Below are 26,881 nucleotides of genomic sequence, written 5' to 3'. Positions count from 1 at the left end.
ATTTCACCAAGAAGGGGGGTAAGGTACACAAAGCTACTATACTGAGAAAACTTGAGATTCAAAGTAAAAAGTTCAAGATACTGCATATTAGTAGTTTCTTAATTCTTGCATTGAGAACTATTGCCCATCGAAAGCAGACCAAAAGTAGTTTTGTTCCTATTCACTTCACTTATAACTTGTTTCTTAGATTTTGTCACTATAAGGAGTAAATGGTAAGGTATTTCACTTGGATGCTCTGAGTCATAAAAAGAAAACGATACTCCTTCCAGTTTTAAAACAATTTGATAATTATTTAATCTAATACACACTACTACATATTTTTTTATATTTAGCCTTTCACTCATCTAGATTTTTTTTTTTGTAATTTGAAGTGTGGTAGAGTTCTAACTTAATTATGCTTCCAAGTGAATAAGCAATTTATGCCGAAAACATCCTTTTCCCACAAAAATGAACTATTGCTTCCGTAATACATGCTAAAATATTAGCATTAATACTCATTTTTAATGATTAAAATTATGATTAACATATAAAACTTTTCCATTATGACAAAGCATATGTTATATATAAATACAGCTTGTCTTTTTTTAGGTGTTTCAGTTGTTAATTTTGACACCCCTGATGAAAATAAGTTTCTGCCACTTCTCATTCTAATTATTACCGCCAGCTTTCATTTTTGTATACTGAGGAAGTCAATATATTCTTGGCAATACTTGGCAGAGTGAGAAGCAACGTGGAAAGCTGTTTTCTCCACACAAAGGTGAAACAGTAGCAGTAGAGCCAGAAACAGGAAGCAGGTAAAAACTTCAATCCCATCATGAGCACAAAAACATACTAAAACAAACTATAAGCAAGCAGAATTCTTTATTTAAAGTACATTCTCTTATGGGGAAAAAAATCTTTCCTTAAAGCACATGTAGAAGTGCTCCTCATTCACGTCTTGAAAAAAATTCAGTTTTACAAGTAGCAAAACTAAAAGGCTAATTCTTTTTACACATTTACTTGTCTTAGAAAAAAAGTCCAATGCCTCTATAAAAGTGACTTTAATCATTATCAAGCCTAACTTTGCCTCTGTTGGTGACATAACTACAAACATGAATTTTTTAAAAATTAAGGGATTTTAAATCATGAGTTCATTTCTAGCTTACCAATTAGTCACTGTTAGCTGACAAAAAGGCTGATGTAGGACAGCTGCAATCTATTTAAATGCAGATCCAGCCAGCAGCTGTGAGCACTCTTAGGAGCCAGAGCTTGTAATAGCTGATAGCCTTTGTGACCTTTCATTAAGAGCCTCATGTTCTGAACACAGGTATGCTTTTATTGAAATAAACATTAAGATTTAGTTCTGAAATCTGAGGACACAATTCACAAAATAAAATCACAGGCGTTTTTTTCTTTTGTTACAATGATCCAGTATATTAATTCCTCCATATTAAACTACCTTTCCACACAGGTAGCAATTACATTTGCAAAAACACAGAACAAAATTGCTCCGAACATTTAAAACTCGTATTTGAAAAGCCGTTCACAATATTACATCTAAGTTGCACAGAAGCCCCCAGTGATCACTAGGAAATCTACCACAGTGCAGCTTTTCCAACCCAAGGAGGTCCAAACTTCGGGGAACGATGTGGCCGCCTTCTGCTGCTGCTCTAAAAAATATTCGATCAAAACGAAGCTTACAAGTAGCAGCTATTCCAAGATTAGAGTTCACTTGTGTATCCCATGTATACTGGCAATGCTTAGGTTTGCCCAAAAACTCCCAGACATCCACAATGTTGTTGGGTAAACCACCACATTTGGTAACCTACAAAGAAAAAGAAAGAAAACTCTTTTCAGTCTTTTTTCCCTTTTATTAAAAAGGTCTTTACCATTACCACAACTAGGTGCAACTTTTCAAATCAGAATGCCACAGATTATTTATTAATGCACAAATGCAAAACTAGATACAACTAGATATATTATAAAATTATTTTACTGCATGGTAATAAGTAGGTAATATAAAAATATCAAGAGAGACAGAGAGGTCTGAAATTTGCCCCTTCGCTTCTGCCACAAGTAGCTTCCTAACTTTGGGAGTCAGATGAAACTCAGAAGACTGAAAATCCATGGTCTCAGTTATTGCTATTAGTAGTTTAAAAAAATGAACATTAAGTGTAAAGAAGGCAAAACTGTTACTCTAATCTATAAATTTAGAAGTATACCATTTATATGATCCAATAATGTCAAATGCCTTCAGTTTTATTTGAAATTTACTAACAACATTAACTTTTCCTCCCATTCACACTCTAGGATTTAAAAATTTTTTTTATCGTGGTAAAGTACACATAAAATTTCAACTTTAACATTACAGTTCTGTGGCATTAAGTACATTCACATGATTGTGCAACCATCGCCACCATCCACCTCCAGAACCTTTTCAATGTCCCAAACTGAAACTCCACCCATTGAACACGAACTCCCCATTCCACCCTCCCCCCAGCCCCTGGCAACCACCACTCTCCTTCCTGTCTGTATGAATTTGACTACTTTAGGAAACTCATGTAAGAGGAATCATGAACATTTGTCCTTTTGTTACTGGCTTATTTCACTTAGCATAATGTCTTCAGGGTTCATTCACGTTATAGCATGTGTCAATATTGCCTTCGTTTTTAAGGCTGAATAATATTCTATTTCAGGGCTTCCCTGGTGGCGCAGTGGTTGAGAGTCTGCCTGCCAATGCAGGGAACATGGGTTCGAGCCCTGGTCTGGGAAGATCCCACATGCCGCGGAGCAACTAGGCCCGTGAGCCACAATTACTGAGCCTGCGCGTCTGGAGCCTGTGCTCCGCAACGAGAGAGGCCGCGATAGTGAGAGGCCTGCGCATCGCGATGAAGAGTGGCCCCCACGTGCCGCAACTAGAGGAAGCCCTCGCACAGAAACGAAGACCCAACACAGCCATAAGTTACAAAAAAAAAAAAAAAAAAAAATTCCATTTCATGTATCAATATATGCATTTTGTTTATTCATCTGTCAATGGACACCTACACTTAGGTTGCTTCCATATTTTAGCTACTGAGAATAATGCTACCAACCCAAGTGTACACCTATCTCTTTGAGGCTCTGCTTTTGCTTGCTTGTATTCACCCAGAAGTGGACTTGCTGGATAATATGGAAAGTCTGTTTAATTTCTGGAGGAATCCTTACACCATGTTCCACAGCAGCTGCACCATTTTACATTCCCAGAAGCAGTGCACAGGGGTTCCAATTTCTCCATATCCTTGCAACACTTGTTATTTTCTGTTGTTTTGTTTTTTTGTAATAGTCATACTAATGGATATGAAGTGGTATCTCATCATGGTTTTGATTTGCATTTCTCTCATGACCAATGATGTTTAACATCTTTTCATGAACTAACTGGCCATTTGTATATCTTCTTTCAAGAAATGTCTAAATCTTTTGCCCATTTTTTTTTTTTAATTCTATTTATTTATTTTTGGCTGCGTCGAGTCTTAGTTGTGGCACACGGGATCCTCCATTGAGGCATGCTGGCTTCTCTCTAGTTGTGGTGCATGGGCTCCAGAGCATGTGGGCACCAAAGCTGTGGCACGTGGGCACTCTAGTTGTGGCGTACGGGCTCTCTAGTTGTGGTGTGTGGGCTCCACAGCACGTGGGCTCAGTAGTTGCGGCATGTGGGCTTAGTTGCCCTGCTGCATGTGGGATCTTAGTTCCCCGACCAGGGATGGAACCTGTGTCCCCTGCATTGGAAGGCAGATTCTTAACCACTGGACCACCAGGGAAGTCCCGTGCCCAGTTTTTAATGAGGTTTTTTTTTTTTTTCTGTGTGTTTTTTTTTAAATTGTAGGAGGTCTTTGTATATTCTGAATATTCTGAATATCTCATCAGATATATGATTTGTGAATATTTTCTACCATTCCATGGGTTGCCTTTTCACTCCATTGATAATACCCTTTGATGCACAAAAGTTTTTAATTTTGATGAAGTCTACCTTATCTATTTTTTCTTTTGTTGTCTGTGCTTTTGGTGTCATATCCAAGAAATCACTGCCAAAACCAATGTCATGAAGGTAAAAAAGGTTGAAAAAAGAAAATCCAGAAGGAAAAGAGTTAGGGACAACTATGTTGGTCAAATCTTTCTGTTCTTCTTACCTTACAACTAAGAAACTGCAAATAAATGACCTTTTCTAAATTCTTGTAATCATTATTTTCTCTATACCCCTCTTGTTAATCAATATATATTGTTTTGTGTTGTCTGTTTCATATACCATATATATGTTTTCACCCAATAATGTAACAGCCCCTTCTGCCTCTGCTTCCCCTGTGCTAGGCAAGTAGCACAGGCTAAATAATCATTTGCTGAATTGCATGTGCAAGGTCACTTATACATTATGAACAGATGAAAGTCCTAGTTTTAATAGCTTTAGTCAAAAGAAACCTAAATTAGTTTCCACAGCATTAATCTGCCCATAAACAATGAAATGACTTCATCACTCACTTCTTGATCCCTTAAATTTGTATCTCCTGCAAATATAACTGTAGCTGACTCTGGAACCTCTTGCATTTTCTTTAAAACTATTTTCAACTGATTCATTCGTTCCTTAGCATGCCCTCTGGTGCTCTCCAAATGAGAAGTCATAAGGCAAAGTTCATTTCCTGACACACTCACCTGCAACAAGATAAATAGAGTTGTTAAAATGATCCACTAACAATTAACACTGAACTTTGTTCACAGAATCAGTAACTATTCAACTGATGGGTATATATCAATATTTACTAAAGTGAAACTATATAATCAGCACCGTGCTTATCCTTAAAGGTCAAAGAATACTCCCAAAGAATACTGAGCAAGTACCCACTAATACTTCAAAACCTCCCTCGAATGTCAACTCCACTGTGAGTCCTTCCCCAGCATCCCAGGCATCAGTGGCTCCCTCCCCTATCCTCCTACAGCGCCGTGTAGACTGTTTATAAAGTCCCCTAGATCGATCTGCAGCACAATTATCTCTCTCCTACAAAGCCCTGAGTCATTTGAAAGCAAAGATGGCTCTTTTATTTATTACTGTTACCGAGAGCCTGGCACATAGGTAACTCAAAATAATGTCAGTTAAATGAATGAATGAGAATCACTTACCATTTGCAATTAAGATACCAGCAATGTAAGATCTGTCATTATTTAAACTAATTGCCTGCAGGGTCCAGTTCAAATTCTTTCACATTGGGCATTCATGATCTCCTATAATCTGGATCCAACCTACTTTACCAAACCTGTCGTCACACTACCCCCTTTGTGCCCTCTACATCCAACTGAATAGAAGGCTCGTTTATAGCTATACGTGCTCTCTTTCATATATACATACCCTGCTATTTGCAATTTGCAAAAGTCTGCTCATGGTGGTTCTGCCACCTGCACTGTTCTTAATGTCTACATTTTACATATTTTTCAGGGCCCAATTCAAACACAACTTCCATCATGAAACTTTCACTAAACAATGTAGCTGAAAATCATCTTTCCTTTCTCTAAACTTCCATGGCATATCATTATACCTCTCCCATGGCATTTATGCCCTTCGTTTATTTTAGGTACTATACATACAATCTCTCCCCTGCTAATCTATGAGCTCTATGAGACCAAGATCTATTTGACTCATTTTTGTAAGACTCACAGAGTACAATAAAGTACCAAGTATAGTGCATTTAATAAGAAAAAAAAAACTACTTTAGGAAGCAACTGTGGAATGTTAGCCAACTCATATATTAAGAAAACATCTAATGAATCAAGGATTTTATTTTTACAATTTGTCTATATTTGAAATGTATGTAAAAATTTAATTTATAAAGTTCTTTAAGACTATTTAAAAGAACCTATAAGTGAGGAGTAAATATTTTTCTAAAGACAATGCTTTTTTAAAAAGGACACCATCATGGAACTATGAAAAAAATAGTTCATTCTTTTTTTTAAAAAAACAATTTAAAAAAATTACTTACATGCACACACAAAAGGTTTCTCATCATTTTTGTATCTGGAAAAGGAATAATCTCTTGGCTTTTAAATTTCAATCTCGATTTCTTCAACATTATAGCTGTGAAATATCCTTTTTCATGACCTTCAAATGTTTGCGGAAAAGAATTTAGGCTGAGAGATCAGGGGTATCTGAAGTTTATCCCAAGCTCCCCTACTGAAAATTTTATAACAAGCAGGTATAGATATTTAAATGGATATAAATCTTAAAAGTAAACTATTATTTCAAAATAGTTGAAGATGGTCAACCAAGTCCCTCTGTAACTGTAAGCATGGAAGAAATATAAAAGTGTAACTGGAAGTATGGAAGAAATACAAAAATAATAATGAATTTACATAAGTGCCCAAAACAGTTAACAGTGCTAATACCAAACATAAAAATTTGAAAAATTTCTGAAAGGCAGAGTAGATGAGACTTAAACTGAGGCAACTTGGCATGCAGTTACTTTTCACTCGGGAAGCACCAGAAAAATCACAGTAAGTGAATAAAAAATTTAGAAAGGTATAAACTTGCAAGAAGAAAAGAGAACAGAAATGGAGGGGCAATGAATGAAAGCTTCCAAGTTTTTAAGAGAACAAAGTAGGTGGAGAAGTGGTAACTGGTTTATCAGAACGGAGGGGAACCAGGAAAAGAGGAACAGGAAGAGAAGGGAGGAAGAAACGGAGGGGCAGGGAGGAGGGCAGCAGACTAGAAAGATGGCAGGTGGGGAGTCCAGCAGGAGGAAAGGAGGCGGAGAGGGAGGGAGGAAAGGAGAGACAGAAAAAAGAATTTTCCAGAACTGAAGGTCACAAACCTCCAGATTGAAAGGTCCTATCAAATGTTTGGCATAATAAATGAAAAAAAGACCCCCAAAACACTGGAGTTAAAAAGAAGAGCCTCAAAGCTTTCAGAGGGGGAAGGGGGGGGAAGAAAGATCAAGAATTAGAATGGCATCAGACTTCTAATCATCAATAATGGAAACTAGAAAACACTGAAATCATGCCTTCAAAATTCTGTGGGAAAATGACTTTCTACCTAGAAATCTTTGTCCAGCCAAACTATCAAGGAACTATGAGAATAAAACATTGGCATTTCCAAATAGGCTGGGATTCAAAAACTTCACTCCCCATGTGCTACTTCTTAGAAAGTGACTAGAGAATGTGCTCCAATAAAATGAGGAAGTAAACCAAGGAAGAAAGCATGGGATTCAGAAAACAAGATAACCAAAACAGAAGACAGGCAAAAGGAATCCCCAAGAGAATGCAGAAAAGTTGTCCCGCAGAGAGAGAGAGAGAGAGAAAGGCAGACAGAGAGAACTCTCTCTTCAGCAATTTTGGATTAAAAAGTAAATCAGGGCTTCCCTGGTGGCGCAGTGGTTGAGAATCTGCCTGCTAATGCAGGGGACACGGGTTCGAGCCCTGGTCTGGGAAGATCCCACATGCCGCGGAGCAGCTGGGCCCGTGAGCCACAATTACTGAGCCTGCGCGTCTGGAGCCTGTGCTCCGCAACAAGAGAGGCCGCGATAGTGAGAGGCCCGCGCACCGCGCTGAAGAGTGGTCCCCACTTGCCACAACTGGAGAAAGCCCTCGCACAGAAACGAAGACCCAACACAGCCAAAAATAAATAAATAAATAAATTTTTTAAAAAAATTAAAAAAAAAAAAAAGTAAATCAAAATTAAAATCATACACTAGGTAAAAGTGAAAGTCAAAGAAAACATGAGATTTAGCCAAAAGTCATGAAATGAAGCCAAAGTGGTATATTAAATGCACTTAGTAAAAACAAAATAGATGAAAAATCAAAAACTAAAATATTCAGGGCAAAAAGGTAGAAAAAGAACAAAATAAATAAAAAGAAATAAACACTTTTTGAAAAAGCATAACCACAATGCAATCACCACACTTAAACATTTTCTAACAATTTGATTTCACCAAAAAGCTACTTAGTGCCTCAAATTTTGGCAATTTATATTTTCCTGAAAAATGATCCATTTCAACCATTTTTCCACATATGTAACATATCCTCCTATGATTTTTTTAGTATCCTGTTGCCGCAGACCGGCTGCAGAAAGCTAGAAGTTCCTGTCGGTGAGGGGTAAGGAACTGAAAAGCACCAGTATGGGATCAGAAGGGCCAAGACAACTGATGGTTGCAAGGCAAGTTTATTCAAAGAGCATGAATGTATATATAGGTTTAGTACGGAACGAATATCAGACAATAAATCAGTAAACCTTGTATGACTATCAGACAATAAATCAGTAAACCTTGTATTTCCACATAATTCTGTCGCCACTATCTATGCGCCACTATCTATGCGTCAGCATGCCTTATGGGCCATTCTTTGGAGATACAGACTTCCCCCTCAGGGCAGCACTTCCTTCTTCTGGGGAACAACCAGGGGCTCTTAGATGCAGAGCAGGCACCTGGAACGAAACTGGCCGCAAGCCATCTTCCTTTTTTACGCTCAATACCGCAGTGTCAGGAGTGCATACCAAGAAAGAGACAAGCAGTTCTCCGGAAAGCAGAAAGCTGAATAAGCTTACAGCTTGGGGGCCACCACATCCTGTGTCTGACTTCTTTTTCTCAAACTTACTTTATTTGTGCTTTTTCCTGTCTATGTTCCAACTGTCTAACTTTGGTTTATCTCTCACCTTGTTTTTCAAAGAAAAAGACAAGTTAAATAACAGGAAAACTGTTACCTGTAATTATCTCGTAACTACTTGCTTTCTTCTTTAGGTAGGCAGAATATGGGGGAATAACTTCCTGTAGAAATACCACATCTGGGCTGTACCTAATTAAACACATCAATTTATGAAAAATATGAGGTATACCATTTCATTTGCAGCTACCTAGATTAGGAAAATGCCACAGCATAAAAGAAACACAAAATTATAGTCCTCTAGGACACCTAATATTCAATATTTATGCTGACCTTTGATAACTATAAAATGAGAAAGACCTGTGCTATTTAACACATAACACTGTAAAGATAAAATTAAAAAAAAAAACATATACATGACAACCTTTCAAAGTTAGAAGAACAGGAATCATTGACACTAGAAACCAATAATATTAAGAGGCTACAATGGTCCTCACTCTTAACAGATGCCTTAAGTGTTATTGTCTTCTTCAATCCTCTTGAGACAGTTATTATCCATGATGAAGAAAACTGAGCTCTGGAGAACTGAAGTGGCTTACAAGTGGTTCCACAAGGTCACAGAGCTAGTGTGTGGCAGATACGGATCATTTTGGTAATTTTCTTTTCATAGCAATAATTATACACAAAGTTTAGTAAATAAAATAGTACTAGAAGGCTGTGAACAAAAATTAGTGTTCCCTCTGTACCCCAAGCCACAATCCTGCTCCCAGAGGCAGTCACTCCCAATTCTTTCACACGTTTCCTCTGAGAGCTGGACTCTGAAGTCAGGACCGATTCCAAAGCCCATAACCTTTAACTGTTACCCTCCTTGTAGGCAGGTAAGACACATTATCACGTTACCATGAAACAGATGTAATAATACTTACAAAGTTAAATAGGAACACACCCCTCGAGCCCTCTCTGGCAGATTGTTTAGGTCCAATCCATCAATATTCCAGGTAATGAAAGAGAACATGCTGCCATCTTCTTGCTGAACATTTTCAGATGTGCTGGTTTTAGAACTAATGGAATCACTTGTTTCTTCCTTGGTTAGGTCAACACTGGCAAGATAAGAATGAAACACAACTTTGCAAATAATCTATAAACTGATTAATTTAAAAATTATTTTGTGAGTCTCTGTAGCCCTCATTTTACAGGTAAATAAATTTTAAGAGTCCTAAAAGTATCTGCCTATAGAACAGCAAAAGTCTGATGAGTGAGGAAAAATTGATTCTGTGTTATCCAAATGTCTGCTTACTTAGAACCAACTCAATATCCTTCAATGACATAGGTCACTAAAATGATTTGATAAACTATGACCCCAAATCAGACTGAGTAATGTAAGATTTCCACATTTATCTGGATTCATTTTAAATCACATTTGAAATAAGATCTCATTGTGCCACATAAATAATGACTGCAATTCTTTGTTATTCCCCTCACTGAGAGGTGAAGTCCAACTAATACCCTTCCCCTTGAATCTGGACCTTAGTGACTTGCTTGACCAATAGAATATAGTGAAAAGGATTACTCTGGGATTTCTGAGGCTTGGCCATAAGAAGCCTTGTAGCTTTCACTCAAGCCTTTTGGAACACTCTGTCCAACAAGAACCCTGAGCTGCTACATGAGAAATCTGACTACTCTGAGACTGCCATGCTGGAGAGACCATGTGTATGGGCTCCAGCCCACAGGTCTGCCTGACCCCACCTTTCCCACCAAGGCCCAGACACTTGAGTGGAGGGACAAACGTTATTAAAACGCGACTGCTAAGCATTTATAAAATATACATAAATTTAAGAACTAGGATTTTACATTTATAATTTTAATAAATGTAATACCAATATTTTAACTTCTGTAAAAAAATTTTATTTTTTAATTAAAAAAATTTTTTTTGGCCAGGCCACGCAGCTTTTGGGATCTTAGTTCCCTAACCAGGAAATGAACCCGGGCCACAGCAGTGAAAGCGCCAAGTCCTAACCACTGGCCTGCCAGGGAACTCCTGGAAAATTTTTTTTATTGAGGTATAATTAACAGATAATGTTATTATACTAGTTTCAGGTACACAATATAATGATTCAATATTTGTATACATTGCAAAATGATCACCATGATAAGTCTAGTTAATTTTTAAACTTCTTATGAAATAATTTCAGACTCTCGAAAAACAATAAAAAGAATTCTACTCACCACTCATACAGATAAATGTTAACATTTTACTTATTTAACATTTACTTGCTTTACTTTTTATTCTGAAACATTTGCATAAATACTTTTGAATGCATTTCCTAAAAATAAGGACATACATCCCTTAGTACAATTATCAAAAATCAGAAAATTATCATTGATACAATGTTATAATTTAAAGATCTATTCAAACTTTGCCAATTGTGCCAGTAATGTCCTAATCCAGGATCACATGTTGCATTGAGGTGGCATGTCTCTTTCAAGCTCCTTTGATCCAGAATAGTTCTTCAGTCTTTGTCTCTCCTGACCTTGATGTTTTTGAAGAATACAGCCCATTTATTTTGTAGAATGTCCTTCAGGTTGGGTTTGTCTGATGTTTTCTGAGAATGTGTATTTTTTGGCAGGAATGACACAGAAGTGATAGGGTGTCCTCCTCAGTGCATCCGGTCAGGAGGCCTGATCCAACAGTATTGGATTTGTCCCCAGTACTGGTCACGTTAACTTTGATGCCTTGGTTTCTGCACTGCACAGTTATGATTTCCCCCCATGTAACAAGTATTTTGCAGGTAGGTACTTTGAGACTTTGTAAATGTCTTGTTTCTCATCAACTTTTACCTATTAGTTTGGTTTTTTTTATTTTTATTTTTGGCTGCGTTGGGTCTTCATTGCTGCATGCAGGCTTTCTCTAGTTGGGGCGAGCGGGGGCTACTCTTTGTTGTGGTGCGCAGGCTTCTCATTGCAATGGCTTCTCTTGTTGTGGAGCACGGGCTCTAGGTGTGCGGGCTTCAGTAGTTGCAGCACACGGGCTCAGTAGTTGCAGCAAGTGGGTTCAGTAGTTGCGGCGCACGGGATTAGTTGCTCGGTGGGATGTGGCATCTTCCCGGACCAGGGATCAAACCCGTGTCCCCTGCATTGGCACGCGGATTCTTAACCACTGCGCCACCAGGGAAGTCCCTTAGTTTTAGTGCCCATTGATGATTCCTGTCTGAGATAATTACTATCAAGATAGTTCCCAAATGGTGATTTTTTTTCTAACTCTAACATGCCTTCAACATTTAGTAGTTGGAATTCTACTGTGAGGGAAAGTGTTCCCTTCACTCCTGGACAAATGTATTTATATCAGTGTGGATTCTTATTCTACTCTATAGATAAAGCCTCACTCTCACTGGCATCTAATCTGAGTTCCAAGAGACAACAGACCACAGCCTCATCAATCACTTTGCTTGTTTTCTGCCAATTCGTGATTCTGGGCTAGGGGACTCCTAATGGTCCTCTACCCCAACCCCACCATTACTCAGCTCCACCCACATTTTTTTTGAGGGACGATTTCAGGGACTCTACCTCCTTTGTTCCAACTTCTTTACTGACTACAATTTAGGATACAACTAACAGACACTAACACAGGCTAGTCTGAGTAAAACAAAAGGATTCACAAGGAAACAGAATCATGTCCCAGAGCCAAGTACAGGAACACAGCTATGCCTACGGAAGTTCGATCAAGGCTCTCTCTCAATCTTACTCAACTTCCCTCGGTTTCACTGTCTCTCTGCAGACTAGCATTCTCAGCTTCCCCATGCACAAGAGTATGGGTATAGGTCCCCCACAGGTACTGAGTTAACATGTACAGTCCCAGCTTGACAGGAAGATTCACTAAACACTCATGGTCCTAATCCCAGGAGAGAGGATCTGACTGGCCAGCGCGGGCTAGATGAACACCTACTAATATAACTGGCTCTAGCTAATACAACATGGGAGCCAGAGATATGTCACTGTGGATGGGTAGACAATTCCCCAACAACAGGCCAGGCAGACGGAGAAAGGAGCCTAATGAAATGATCTTATCACATCTATAAGACAGTGCAGCTGAAAAGCTCACAGGGAGAAAAAAGTATCTACTATGAACAGTTAACTGTAGAGGCTGCCCAGACAGCTGGGAGAACTTTATATATTCAATTCATACTTATTGAGAGCTTATTACATGACAAATATTGTTTGAGACTTTGGGAAATCAACAATGTATGAAACAGATACTGTCTTCACCAAATGTGTAGTCTAGTGGGAGATATAAAATACTAAATAGCGATTATAATATGAACTAAGTTGTCATGCATGATGCTATATAGAATTACTTAAGAGGAGAACCTTACCCAGACTTGGGAAATCAGGGAAAGCTTCTTGAAGACAAGTCATGTCTAAGCTGGACTTTTAAGATAAATGTTACTTAGCAAGGAAGGAGGAAGAAAAGGGTTCTAGGCAGAGATGATAAATATCTTTACAAAGGTTGAAAGGCAAGAAAAAATGGCCCACTGGAGAAAGGGAAAGTTTGGTATGCCTGGAAGTTTTGTAGGGTAGGAAAGAGAGTGTGAAAAGAAACGAACCCAGAAATATGGTCAAACCGTGGAGGGACCTGTAAGGCACTTGGACTTTAAGAGGAGAAGTGCATGAATTGGGGAGGGAGCACTGGAATAATAGGGGCGGATGTGCAGTTTATAAAAACTATTATCCTGGCCGGGCGGCAGAGAATAAACAACAACAATATAAGCAGCAAGAAGACTTCCAAGTTACCATTCCTCAGTAGAGGATTTTGCCTCATTCATCTGTTTCGAAACCCTTGCTTACATATTGCCTAAAATTGTACTCAAAAAATTACATTTCAGATATTCCCCCACCCCCCGACTCCAAAGTACCTTCGAAGTGACAGCCTGGACTTCGGGAGAGAAGCGTCAGCCCCGCTGCTGGGACGCGTCTCCATCCCACGCACCAACAAAACCCCTCCGCCTCCGGCTATTCAGAGGCGAGACGTGCCTCTACTCAAACCCGCCCGTCCAACTCGACTGCAGGTCCCAGGATGCCCAACGCAACCCGGTACAAACTGACTCCGCCCGGAGTGGTCCCCGCCCCGTCATCACTCACCAGAACTCGGGCTCCCAGGTGGTTTCAAGATGGCTTTTTAAAGCGCTCTCCTCCACGGCCGGCTCGAAGTAGGAGTCCAGCGCTCTCTGCAAAACAAAGACACAGAGATGGAACGTGTGCGCTGCACGGACCAAAGTAAAGAGCGGGAAAGAGAGAAGCAGCGAAAGCGTACTTCTATCTCCCAGTCGTTCTCGGCCAGGTAGCACTGAGCCACGGCGGCGTCGCAACTCGCGACCGAGGCAAACTCCACACACAAAAGTCTCCGCTTCTTCACCTCGGGCTCTCCCTCCTCCCGCTCAGCCTCCGGGGCACCGTCCGGACCACCCTTCCGCTCCATGGGACCGCCGCCAGCTCACCTCCCTCTAACCCGGGCCTAGCAGGGAGACGCCTGGAGCTCTGCGCAGGCGCCCAGCGCCCCAGCGCTCGCGCATCAACCGCCTCTTGCGGAAACGCGCTCCGCTTTCGGAGGACGATAGCGCGCCTGCGCAGCAGGAAAGCGGGCCCGGGCTGGCGAAGGCTAAACAGCGCGTGCGCGCGAGGTCACAACGAGGCGCGGAACGTCAGTGCGCGAGCTGCGGTGGCACCGTGGCCGCGGGTGCGCGCGAGTGCGGACTTGGAGCGCGTCGCGGGCCCAGAAGGCTGCAAACCCTTCGCCCTTTCTGTCCTTGTTCTTTTGCGAACTTCCGGGCTTCCCTGCTCTTCCAAGAATCATTCTTGAGTGGGGCCTGGGAGCCGGCGAACGGTCCACGATGAGCTATAAGGCAAAGAGCCTGCTGGAGGCGATAAAGTTCTCAGGCAAGGCTCTCGGTTTTGACAGAAGTTTGGAAAAGGTATTAGAGGCGAAGGCGCGGTTTCTAATGAGGGGAAAGAAAGCACCATGCTTGGCTCGTGGTGAGCGCTGAATAAATTGTCTCTGGCTAGATTCTGTTGGACTGCGTCCCTAAATTCACCTTAGTAATAATAATTACTACTTTAATGGAGCACAGTTATGTGCTAGGTGTGCCTACATTGATCTGTCTTTAAAACGAAAACGTAAGTGGCTTAGCCAGCAAAAATAGCAGAGGAATTGCACTTTGGGACATGCAAACTGTGGCCAACCATAGGCAAGTCCTCAACTGTTCTTTTATAGCGAGGAGAGGAGCCGTCTTGAACAAGTTCGCTGGAGGAGAGGAGAGGCGGGGCTGTGGTCGTCTCATTGGTTGAGTTGCGGAGGTTTCTCAGCAGCTGGGTTGTTGCTGGACGGGGAGAAAATCTTCCTTTTTCCCGCTGGGGTTTATAAAGTAAGCTAGGAGGAGTGGTAAGTGGGGGAAAGTACCCCCTTCAGGGCTTCCCAACTCCATTTTGAATGAGGTATTTTATAATAATAATTTTATAATCGTAACATTATATAGTTGTTATTACAATATTATAAACATTTTAAAAAGAAGTGAAATTTTAGTAAAATATTTTAAGTAACTCATTATATCCAAAATATTTAACATGTAATCAGTAGAAAAGAGTACTGACTTTTTGTACTTAATCTTTGAAATCCCGTGTGAATTTTACACTTACAGCACATCTCAATTCATACTAGCCATGTTTCAAGTGCTCAATACTGACAGGTGACTAGTGGCTACCATGTTAACTGCACAGGTCAGTATCATAGTAGGTGCTCTGTATTTGTTAATTTTATCAAAAATGGATTTTGTAGTTGTCTACTTTTCGTGTGGGAAGAGTTGCTCAGGCTAAAGTACGGGTTTATGCTTAGTGATCTATAAATCCAGTCGTGAACATCGTTTCTTTCACCGTAAATTTTAAGGGAACGTGATCTAGACCAGTGGTTCTCATTTGAGGGTGGTTTTGCTCCCCATGGGACATTTGACAGTGTCTGGAGACATTTTTGATCATCACAGCTGGAGTGTGGTGGGAGGGGTGGGACTGGCATCTAGTGGCTAGAGGCCAGGGATGCTGCTGAACATCCCACACTGCACAGGTTCCCTCCCCCGTCCCCACGACAGCGAATCACCCACTCCAAACGTCAACAGTGCTGAGGTTTTGAACACTTGACTTAAACCATCCTCTTATTCATTTTGTCCTAGGTCAAAACTAGATAAATTGCTACTTTCTTGTTCTTTATAAGAATATATAAACCATGTCTTTGCACTGAAGTTTGAGTTGGTTGTTCAAATCATGCGATTTCTACATGTGTTGGCATGGAACAGAATGTGGTCTTTCTCTAAATCTCTGGTTAATAATTCTTCTTTTTTAATTAGTTTATTTTTTGGCTGCACTGGGTCTCTAGTTGCGGCGAGTGGGGGCTACTCTTCGTTTTGCGGTGCACGGGTTTCTCATTGCAGTGGCTTCTCTTGTTGCAGAGCACGGGCTCTAGGCGCGCGGGCTTCAGTAGTTGTGGCACGCGGGCTCAGTAGTTGTGGCTCGCAGGCTCTAGAGCGCAGGCTCAGTAATTGTGGCGCATGGGCTTAGTTGCTCCGCGGCATGTGGGATCTTCCCGGACCAGGGCTCGAACCCTTGTCCCCTGCTTTGGCAGGCGGATTCTTAACCACTGCGCCACCAGGGAAGTCCTAACAATTCTTTAAAGTCTCTTAATATAACTAGTGTGGTTTTTGTGCCTCACTGGACCTTGACTGACAAAATTATTTTATGTCAAAGAATTGTCCCTTTGGTGATTTAAATATGACACCAGAGATTTTTCAAGGCAAGAAATGCTCACTTTTAAGTGCAGGATTTTAAAATGCAAGAATATTGTTAAAACTAAATTGGAGTAAAGATGTATGTGGTATATGGTCTCTCAGACACACTTGTCCTCTATACCTCATTCCTTTTGCAAAGGTGAGAAGGAATAATGTTTCTGGGTGTAAGAAGCAAGTGAGATGTACAGTACTATTGTGTCAAGTTTGCTCCATCACCCACTCCCACAAAGTCAATGAATCAAGTAGAATAACACTTGAAAATTTGGCTGATAATATTCCAGTGGGGATTTTGTTTTTTGGACAGATGTTTTGACCTGGCATATAGAATCTGATAAATGATGGTGACTTTCTGTTCCTCTAAAAATGATCTGTTGAAAAAGGCAAATTGCAAAATTAGTCCTGGTACAGATGTCAAGTCAGTGCATGAGATCATACATTAGAACTTGTTTATTTAAGCCTGTTCTCTTTTTTAAAACCTCTGTTTTATCAGTGTTTATAAATACCCACAAAACCTATCTTTTATAAAACACTGATACAGAAAAACCAACACGCAAAATAAATGTCCTACATGTGGTCTGTCACTCCCATCACTCCAGCCAACTGCCAGCACCAAGCACCATACATGTGAATTACGTCATCTAAGTCAACCAGCTCCTAGCAATCTGCCAGCTGCCTGTAGAAACAAGAGTGAGTCCAGGCAAGCCCGAAAGGAGAACGGGCTGGCTGAGCCCAGCCTAAATTGCCAACTGACAGAATCAAAATCTAATAAATGACTTTGTTTTAAGCCAGAAAAAGAAAGTGTCCTGTTCTTGCTATAAGATCACTTTTAAATCAGTCAACAAACTAAGTACTCTAGGTTATAAATAAATGCCAATCACAATTCCTCGCCCTCTAGGAGTTTATCGTCTGGGAGAGGAGAAAAAGTGGGTTCCAAGGAACAGCCCCATCAGATGTGCCCTGAGAAAAAAGAGTCCTATGAATAAATAATTTCAGAAAACATTGATGTTGTATACCCCCTTTTTAAAATTGTAGTAAAATACACATAAAGTTCACCATCTTAACCATATTCAAGTATTCAATAGTAATTATTGCATTCACATGGTTTACAACCATCACCACCATCCATCTCCAGAACCTTCCTATGATAACTTTTATCATAGGACTTACTATTCATTATTGAAAATATCTGTTGCTTTTTTTGTCTTCCCTCTCCTCACTGAGAGCTCTTTGGGAGCAAGTCCATAGCAGATGCTTAATAAGCATTTGTCGGTGCCTAGTAAGAATGTCTTTCACATAGAAGATACTCCCTATGGTTTGTTCAATCAGTTGCTGAAGCTACTAAATGTTGGGCATATTGTTGTAGAATGCTCTTAGTTGACCTTCAGATTTGAATGTATTCATTCATTCAACAAACATTTGAGTATCTACTATGTGCCGGGCACCATTCTCGGCACCAGGGATATACCAGTGAACAAAACTGACAAAAACCCTACCACTCGTGAAACTTATGTTGTATTGTGGTAAATCAAACACTGAACAAAATAAGTAAATAAAATATATAGTTTGTTAGATGGTAATAAGTGCTATAAAAGAAAATAAAGCAGAGAGCAATGATAGGCAATATTGGGACAGGAGAGTATTTTTCCCTGAAATATGTATTCCTGTGGAATTATTTTTTTGAAAGTTCAGTTTTAAATACTGTCATCTTGGAAGATGTCACCGAAATAGTAAAGATCTGAGCACGTAATAGATACTCCAAGGGGAAGATTGATCCAGGCAGGGGAACAGCAAATATAAAGGCCCTGGGACTTTACCACACTGTCTGCTTGCAGTGTTTCAAGAGGATTCTCAAGGAGACTAGGAAGGGACGATTTGGAGATGAGCTAACCATGTATGGCTTCACTGTGTAAGGACTTTGGTTTTTACTCTGAGTGGAATGGAGTTCCATTAGAGAGTTTTGAACAGAAGAGTCATATAACCTGACTTGCATTTTAAAAGGAGCACTCTTGTTGCTAAGACTGAGAATGGACAAAAGGCGGGCAAGGGCAGAAGTAGGGAGATAATTTGGGAGGCTTCTGTAACAACTGGAGAGAAATGACGGCTTGGATTCAAGTGGAAGTATGAGTAGGTGATGGGGGCTGGGAAGGTGATTGGCATTCTGGATTTGTTTGAAGCTAGAGCTGACAGGCTTTGCTGATGAGTTGGATAGTGAGATAGGAGGGAAAGAGGAGTGATGACTCCAGGGTTTGGGGCAGTTCTATATACTGGGGTATTTGCCCTGAGAAGGCCTTTTATCTAACTACCTTAAATTGGTCATGGCTTACATCACTCATTAGATTTATCACTATTCCCCTCCTGTAGAGTTGCTACATACATCTTGAGCACTCATATCAGGGGACTTTGCCGTTTATCTGGTAGCTGGGACTTTTACAATCAGTCAGGTACATTGGGGCATGCTCAGAAAGGAACTGAACTGCAGAGTAGAAGGCAGGGGATCTGATAGGATCATATTCACCTTCAGAAAAGCACCTTCAGGATTGTTCAGGCCTCTAAAAATAAGCCGAGTGAAAGTTCTGAGAAGCAAGCGGGCTGGAGTCATCTTCATAGTTCTGGCATTTTCAGTAATAACTAACATTTATTGAGCACTCTGAGCCAGATGCTGCACTAAACATTTTACCTACATTATTTCGTTTAATCCTCACGACAACCCGATGAGGCAGGTACTATTATTATCCCCATTTTACACATGAGAAAATAGAAGCTTAACTTTTCTAAGGCCTCACAGCTAGTAAGGGGGATCTAAAACCAGCTGTCCGCTCCCTGCCTGTGTGTTAACATTGTATTATAGCACCTAACCTTAGAGAAACTGTCCTGTATCCTGAGTGAAACTGGCACCAAGCGTAGCCTTTGGTGGGCTTGTGAGTCTGAATGATTAGTTGACCCTCTGACTCCTGGCGGGCATTGCAGAATACGAGCCAGCAAAGGGGATGTGGAGTGGCTAGTGGAGGAGGAAAAGAATCCGGAGGTGTGAACGTGGGAGTTCAGGAAAGGCCAGAAAACTGTAGATGTTGCAGAATGCTGAGAGGTCAAGTGAGGGACAGGCTGAAAAGCATCCACTGAATTTAGTAATTAAGTCATCCTTGATCTTGGCAACAGAAACAATTCCAGCTGGGCAGTTTTAAGCAAATCCATGTGAAACTATCCAAACCAACTTTCAGTTTGATGGTTGTGTTGGAGTCACAACTTTGATAAGGATGAGAATTATGTTTTAATCACCTATGATATGCCAGGCCCCGTTCTAACTTAATTTGAGTTTTATCTTAATCTTTATAAAACTCTAGGAGGGTAGTGCTATCATCTCCACTTTACAGCTTAGGAAACCTCAGTTAAGGATCTTGCCTAAGGGGCTTCCCTGGTGGCCGCAGTGGTTAAGAATCTGTCTGCTAATGCTGGGGACACAGGTTTGAGCCTTGGTCCCGGAAGATCCCACATGCCATGGAGCAACTAAGCCCGTGTGACTAAGCCCATGCGCCACAACTACTGAGCCTGTGCTCTAGAGCCCGCGAGCCACAACTACTGAGCCCACACATCTACAGCCCGTGCTCCGCAACAAGAGAAGCCACTGCTATGAGAAGCCCTCGCACCTCAAAGGAAGAGTAGCTCACGCTCCCTGTAACTAGAGAAAGCCTGCGCAGCAACAAAGACCCAATGCAGCCAAAAATAATTAAAAAAAAAAAAAAAAAAAAGAGTCTTGCCTAAGTCTGGCTCCAGAGCTAGTACTCTTAACTATTGGTCTAGTCACCTGTGTAATTAAGCTACTAAAACATACATTTATTATAAAACTGAAATGTTGGGCTGATACAGCAGCATGGCTGAACCACAATTCTTGAATAGCTTATGCCCTTTTATGGCCCCTTAACATAATTTCCAACTATTTTTCTTGCCGTTGCCACTCCATCACACTGCCACCTTCTATCTTACTCTTTACCTCTTTTCCTGCTTATATGCAGGTGCATTTTTACATCATCCTCAGACACACTTCCTCTGGTATCTGTACTGTTTCACATATGAAATCAGCTGTGTCCATCATCAGGGCAAATTGCTTTGAAAACAGCCTCCTTTACAAATACACAAAATTCTCATCCACTAATATCATGTTCTCTATGCTTTTGTGCATACATACGGTCTTTCGCATTCCGTCTCCTTGGTTGACTCACGTTTTTACATACATGCAGGTTTTCTCATGCCATGTGCCACACTCCTTGAGGCCCGTTACAGACACCCTTACAGAGCCAGAGACATATGTTTCTTTATCCATTAGCAGAGGCCCTGTGTGTGCTGCTCAGCAATCAGCAGCAGTCCCAGTGAGGCAGTGACTCTTAAAGACCAGAAAGATTGGAAACCTCAAGGCCTAAGAATAATTCTGGGTTCTGGGCAGAGCTTCCTATTAGGGACTGTCTCCTTCATTGCTGTTGACTATTAGGGATCCCTTCTCAATGTCTTTACTGAAAAGCTAAGTGAGGAAAGGAGAGACTGTGTTTGTCCCCTGAAGCATATCTCTCTGTGATGGAATTTGAGCCTGCAGGTCATGGGTGGCGGGGGGCGGGGATGCTGTGGTAGCATGAGTCATATAAACTCATGTGAATGCCTGAGGTGCAGGGCAGAGACAGTACACTGCAGGCCATACAGAAAAGGGGCAGATGATTATATGAGCGCATGTCCATTTAAGACCACTTTTATGCTGAACTGAGGAGTCTGCTGTGTCAGACTGGGCTGAGCCGTAGAAGTTCTTGCCGATCTACTGCAGTCATCCAACCTGCAGGATTACTGGGGCCATGGCAGCTATATTTCTGATCCCATGGCATCATAAAAGGCTACACACCCATCTTCCTCCCGATGCATGAGGTCCTAGTTGTCTGCAGCAGTCCAGGTGAGATGTGAGGGGAGGCAGTTTTGCATAGTGGTTAAGCCAGAGACACCTGGGTCCAATGGAGATAAAAACACTATCTACTTCAAAGATTTGTGAGGATCGAGACAGGGTCTCAATGCCTGTAAGACAATGCATGTACATTTCTGAGCACGGTCTGTCACACAAATTTAGCCATAGTTAATAACCAAATAAACACGTGTGCTCTCTACAGCCTATGTCTTGACTGAGAGCTATTTTTTTTTTTTTAAATAGTGTCCGCCCCCCAGCCCCATTCTTCATCAGACAGGTAGCTCTCCATTGGTTTCTTCCACCCCAAGACTGTTTCTTAGTTCTGGGAGGTTGGGTAGGACATCCCTTCATTGTTGTCTTCCATTGGTTTACTTATTTTTACTGAGGGAGACAAGAATTGGCAACACAGGGAATTCCCTGGCAGTCCAGTGGTTAGGACTCCACACTTTCACTGCTGAGGGCCCCAGGTTCGGTCCCTGGTCAGGGATCTAGGATCCCACAAGCCATGCAGCCCAGCCAAAAAAAAGCAAAAAGAATTGGCAACACATAAAAGCATTTCTCTGCCATATCTGGCTGACCAGTACAAAAGTATCTCTATTCCAATGTACATTTTCAATGTTTTGTATCTTAGTATGTCCTTTGTCCTTTCAAGTTGTGGAAAAAGATAAGAATTAAAATCAGTATTTTGGGAGACTTCCCTGGTGGTCCAGTGGTTAAGAATCCGCCTTCCAACGCAGGGGACATGGGTTTGATCCCTGGTCAGGGAACTAAGATTGCACATGCTGTGGGGCAACTAAGCCCGTGTGCTGCAACTACTGAGCCCGCATGCTGCAACGAAGATCCCGCATGCTGCAATTAATACCTGATACAGCCAAAAAAAACAAAAAACAAAATCAGTAGTCTGCAGTAGAAAATCCAATTGACATTTGTTTTACCTTTTGTCATCCCAGCCAAAGTTAGATAATAAAATGGAACTTTAAGAACTGACCTCTACTAAACACACCATACCTTAAAATTACACTAAACTACCTTTGGTGACTATGATGCTTTCCTATTCGATTCTATTTCTTGAACTGCCTGGCTTTTTCCTGTCTTCACCTGCCTAACTCCTGCCCGTCCTTCAATCCACAAATAATTCCCCAGGATGCCTTTCCTAATGTCTCTGCCCTGAAAACATACTTTGATAAGTAAGATCCTTACTTCCAGCAACCTGTATTTATCCTATCTGCAGTAATTCGCTCTACTGCAGTGTGCATGTGTGTCTATTCCTTTAGACTGGAAACCCCTTAAAAGCAGGGATTTGATCTCGTTCATCTTTAGGTTGCAGTGCTTGATAGACTCAGGTAAATGCCCCCAATAAGGTGAGTTTACACCTTGGGCTTGCTTGGTGTGTATTATTAGTTTATGAGGACATCTTGTGGCTAGGTCATTTATTGTATAAATAGACTTGATCCTGTTCTAACGTTTACTTTTCCATTGATTTACCCATTAAGCAAAACATGACATATTATTTAGGTTGGTTCATATTTTATAGTTCTGTTTCTGTTTTACATCAGGGCCTTCTAGGGGATAAACAACAGCAAACAACTAAAGTCATAGTTTGTGAAATGCCGAAATGTCTTCCTGGTGGGAGCATAAAGGCCGCTGAATACCTAGAGATTCTATAGTTAGCAACTAGGGAGACTTGGAGGTGGACAGACCTAGATCTGAATCTCAGTTCTGTCACATCCTGGGTGACCTTGAGAGTAAACCACTCTGAATTTAAGTTACACAAACTGGAAATAACCCCTTCCTTGTTATATAGTATATGGAAAGACTTTGGCACAGTGCCTGACATGAGAGTGCTCAATAAATGGTAGTTATCTAGAATTAAACCATTTGATGCTTGAGACATGCTTTCCTGTATCTACAAACAGACACATCAAATATTCATCCATATTCTGCCTGAACACTTCTAGTGACGGTGAGAATTACGTTGCTGGATGCAGCACATTCCATTCACAGTTTAGTTCCAGCTTCTAAATATTACCTATGATGTTTTTTCCTAGTAATTTAGATAGGATATAAGAAACATATTTCTATTATTTTTCTTTAAGTTTCCTTTCTAAAGATGTTTGATATAACATTTTAAATGCATTGTTCCACATTTTATCTTTCATATAATTTTTTCATTATGATACTATAAATGGGGCAGGACCTTAAAAGCAGCAATTTAACTTTGCTGGATTCTATCAAACATTTTTTATATTAAAATAGGTTTGTGGTATAAGCTTATTAATTCTAGTAATGCATTGAATTACTCAGTTTCTTCCAGTAAATGGTTTTAAACCATTCATTATGAAGTCATTCTAAAAAATTACTTTGTGCAAAAACTAGGGAACATCCAAATTAAAACTATAATGGGTTAACAGATCACAAGGACCAGCTGGCTTTGTTGGTGCAAAATTTCTAAGGAGACATTAAGAGATGCCAGGTTGTTGTACATAAGGCTGAAAAGCTCAGACGGAATGTTTGATTTCTGCAGAGGAGTGGAGATTAAGAAGAACTACTCCTGTTTTTCCCTAAATATTCCTTTTTATTTCAAAACAGTTTACATCAGAGTTAATTTCTATCAGAGAGAGATTGGTAACTTTATTTTCAATTTCTGAATCAACTTTTTGGGGGTGACTTGGTTTAATCTGATGATAGTTCTTGTTAGGCTGTTTGGGCTTTTCTAATACCACCAAATATTCAAAATTCTTTTTTTTTTTACACTTAGGTGACCGTTGTTTCTGCTGTCCCTGGGAAAGTGATTTGTGAAGTGAAAGTAGAAGAGCAGCATACCAATAAAATGGGCACCCTCCATGGTGGCATGACAGCCACCTTAGTGGATGTCGTATCAACATATGCTCTGCTGTGCACAGAAAGGGGAGCACCCGGAGTCAGTGTCGACATGAACATAACGTATGTATACAAACTGTACCCCAAATAACTTTTTCCAATGTGGTAACTCATTTCAAACAACCGAGACTAAACACATTTGTAACATAAATAAAACATGAGGTGCCCTTAGCTGGTCATCCTTAAATGCAGCTATAGATTTACCTTAAAATAATTCCATGGTTTTAGAACCTAGAACTAGAGGAATTAATTTCCAAGTACAATATATATCAGTAATAATAAGTAATCAGTAATATAACCAGTAATAAATAGGGAATGATCTAAACACTCAAAAAGGCAAACATTCAGCTTCTAATATGCATACTGGTAGGGAAAACAATCATCACAAACTCACGGTTTGTAACTGTTTTTCATACAATCCTTAAAAGTGCCACTTGTACAAATGTCTCATGAAGGTTGTACTGAGTACCTATAGAGAAAAGCTAGAATAAAAATCAAAGAAAAGTTGAGGAAACCTTCACGTATACATTGCCATTGCCTTGTAACAAGGTGAACACAAATGTCCAGTTTTGCAATACTTCATGTTTTCCTGCAACTGCACAGACATGCTCTCATGATAAGGAAGCAGAACCCCAGATGTCAGGTTTGTCACTCACTGTTGTGAAAATGCCCGCAGGGGTCAAACACTTCCAGATGCAAAAAATTAAATTCCCACATTAACTAGTACTGTTGCCAGTGTCCCGCTCACTAAAGAGTGCAGGGCCCGGGGATTTAGTTTCAAGACAATTGATTTTTCCACCTAAGCAAGAGAAGAAAGATTTTTGTTGGAAGGGGAGGCAGGGGTTAGGGTGGGAAAGCCAATGTGATATTATCACAAGGGCAATGGAATTAATGTCAGTTATCAGGTTTTTAAACAATCTAAACCTTTTCTTAGGCTAACTTTCAGTCCCTCTCTACTATGGAAATAAATTGAGAGTGCAGTAAGCAAATCACAGGACAAGATGCAAATGGTGTTTTGAAATTAAGACGTACAAAAAGAAGGATCTGCTCGGGCACTGGTGAGCCTATTCAGTAGTCCTTACCTTATTCCACATGATAAGGGTAAGACCACTTGATGACTCTGCTTTGCCTTAAGACCCTCTATTACGAGCAGAGAGATCTTCCAACCTAGCACTGCATTTCATGATCTTCTAAGATACTGCTGCTACAATCCTAAAGGATTTTTAATAAGCCAAACGTAATTTTGGCCTTTCAAAGTATGTGTTGCCAAAGTATTGGCCACCATCAAGAGCTGCCTGAGATTCAAAAGGGCCTCATATTAATTCCTTATAGTTCTTATTAAGTCATTTTAGAGTTGAGTAAATTCTGCATATTGATATGACATGATATTAACACCAAGTGTTACTTCACCTAGGAAGTTAAGCCAATTAAGTGAAAGCTCAAGGAAGTCTCTAGCCCCAAATAAATATGAAGTGGGAAACTAAAAAAAAAAAAAGGGCGGTGTTGGGGGGCGGGGGCAGTTGAAAACCCCTTCCTATATTTTTGGGAAAAGAAATTTGTGTGCATAAGGAATCAGTAAGATATAACTCGGTCAGGACCAGCCATTCAAATTAGAAAGGATATTACTCTTAAACTATTTAGGAGTAAATAAGTAACATAAGGCTGTTATGAGATGCATACAACTTCCTCTTTTAAAAACTATTTGCTGTTAACTAAATTTAAATGTTTCTTTTCAAGGTACATGTCACCTGCTAAAATGGGAGAAGATATAGTGATTACAGCACATGTTCTGAAGCAAGGAAAAACACTTGCGTTTGTTTCTGTGGATCTGATGAACAAGGCCACGGGAAAATTAATAGCACAAGGCAGACACACAAAACACCTGGGAAACTGAGAACAGCAGGGTGACCTAAAGAAACTCAACAATGTCCAGAGTAAATCTGACTTGAACAAATATAATTTTCAAAATAAATTAGCACAACCAGAAGTGGCTAAGAAATATTTTCTTTGGGGAAAATGCCATAGAGATCAAGTGGAATATAGGATAGAGTTGTCTATATTCTAAGCCTCTTTTAGTTTGTAATCATACATGATACTTGGATGCAAACATTCTTAGCTCAGACTGTTTTGAAAACAGGTAAAGCAAAGCTAGCAGGGCCATTTTGAGGTAAGATTACCTTGAAACTAAAATTCATATTAAGATAAAGGAGAAATACAAATTAACGATTAATCCTTAACAAATTGTAGGTCCTTCTCAGCTCTAAAATGTTATTTTTTTTAACCCAATTTGAAGATTATGGAACTTCAAAATAGGTGAACCACAGGCCACATTGGAAAATAAAATAGACTGTAGTCCTCAACAAAGTTTAAGGCAAAGCACATTAGTGATAAATAGTCCAGTGGGTGCACTGCTTTTCTCTGATTGAGAATTTATTACAGGATTGGCATATTTTATAGTGGTGGGGGGAGCATACTATTAGCCCCTTTTCTAGTACCTAGGATAAAACCATGCAGATCTTGGATCTCCCAATCTGCAGTACTGGAAAGACCAAGTTCACAAATTGTTTAGTCCATTTCTCGAAGTTCTACTGACTATGGCATTCATAATAGTTGGTTTCTGCCATCAGGGGGTCTTAGTTAATTA

The 26,881-nt window shown here is 40.3% G+C and overlaps 2 protein-coding genes across 3 annotated transcripts; one reads left to right on the top strand and one right to left on the bottom strand.

Moving 5' to 3' along the window:
* Positions 1 to 842: 842 nt before the first annotated feature.
* TDP2 (tyrosyl-DNA phosphodiesterase 2) lies at positions 843 to 14,164 on the bottom strand. Of its 2 annotated transcripts, none has more exons than XM_007197126.3 (7): positions 14,003 to 14,164; positions 13,729 to 13,814; positions 9,519 to 9,692; positions 8,693 to 8,784; positions 5,982 to 6,100; positions 4,492 to 4,662; positions 843 to 1,804 (listed from the first exon to the last, which is right to left on the bottom strand). In XM_007197126.3, exons 1-7 carry the CDS (start codon positions 14,063 to 14,065, stop codon positions 1,523 to 1,525), a joined length of 987 nt encoding a protein of 328 aa, XP_007197188.2. In that variant the 5' UTR covers positions 14,066 to 14,164; the 3' UTR covers positions 843 to 1,522. The 2 variants fall into 2 exon arrangements, with proteins under 2 accessions (XP_007197188.2, XP_007197187.2); XM_007197125.3 differs by having other exon boundaries at positions 13,901 to 14,163.
* Positions 14,165 to 14,177: 13 nt separating this feature from the next.
* ACOT13 (acyl-CoA thioesterase 13) lies at positions 14,178 to 26,224 on the top strand. The gene is made up of 3 exons (XM_007197127.3): positions 14,178 to 14,558; positions 24,116 to 24,300; positions 25,975 to 26,224. The coding sequence occupies exons 1-3, from the start codon at positions 14,478 to 14,480 to the stop codon at positions 26,129 to 26,131; spliced, it is 423 nt and encodes a 140-aa protein (XP_007197189.2). The 5' UTR covers positions 14,178 to 14,477; the 3' UTR covers positions 26,132 to 26,224.
* Positions 26,225 to 26,881: the final 657 nt, after the last annotated feature.

The sequence above is a fragment of the Balaenoptera acutorostrata genome, chromosome 10 (assembly GCF_949987535.1).
Source record: "Balaenoptera acutorostrata chromosome 10, mBalAcu1.1, whole genome shotgun sequence".
Taxonomy (NCBI): domain Eukaryota; kingdom Metazoa; phylum Chordata; class Mammalia; order Artiodactyla; family Balaenopteridae; genus Balaenoptera; species Balaenoptera acutorostrata.
Note: the sequence above shows the minus strand (reverse complement) of the source record. Positions and strands in the feature narration are given on the sequence as shown.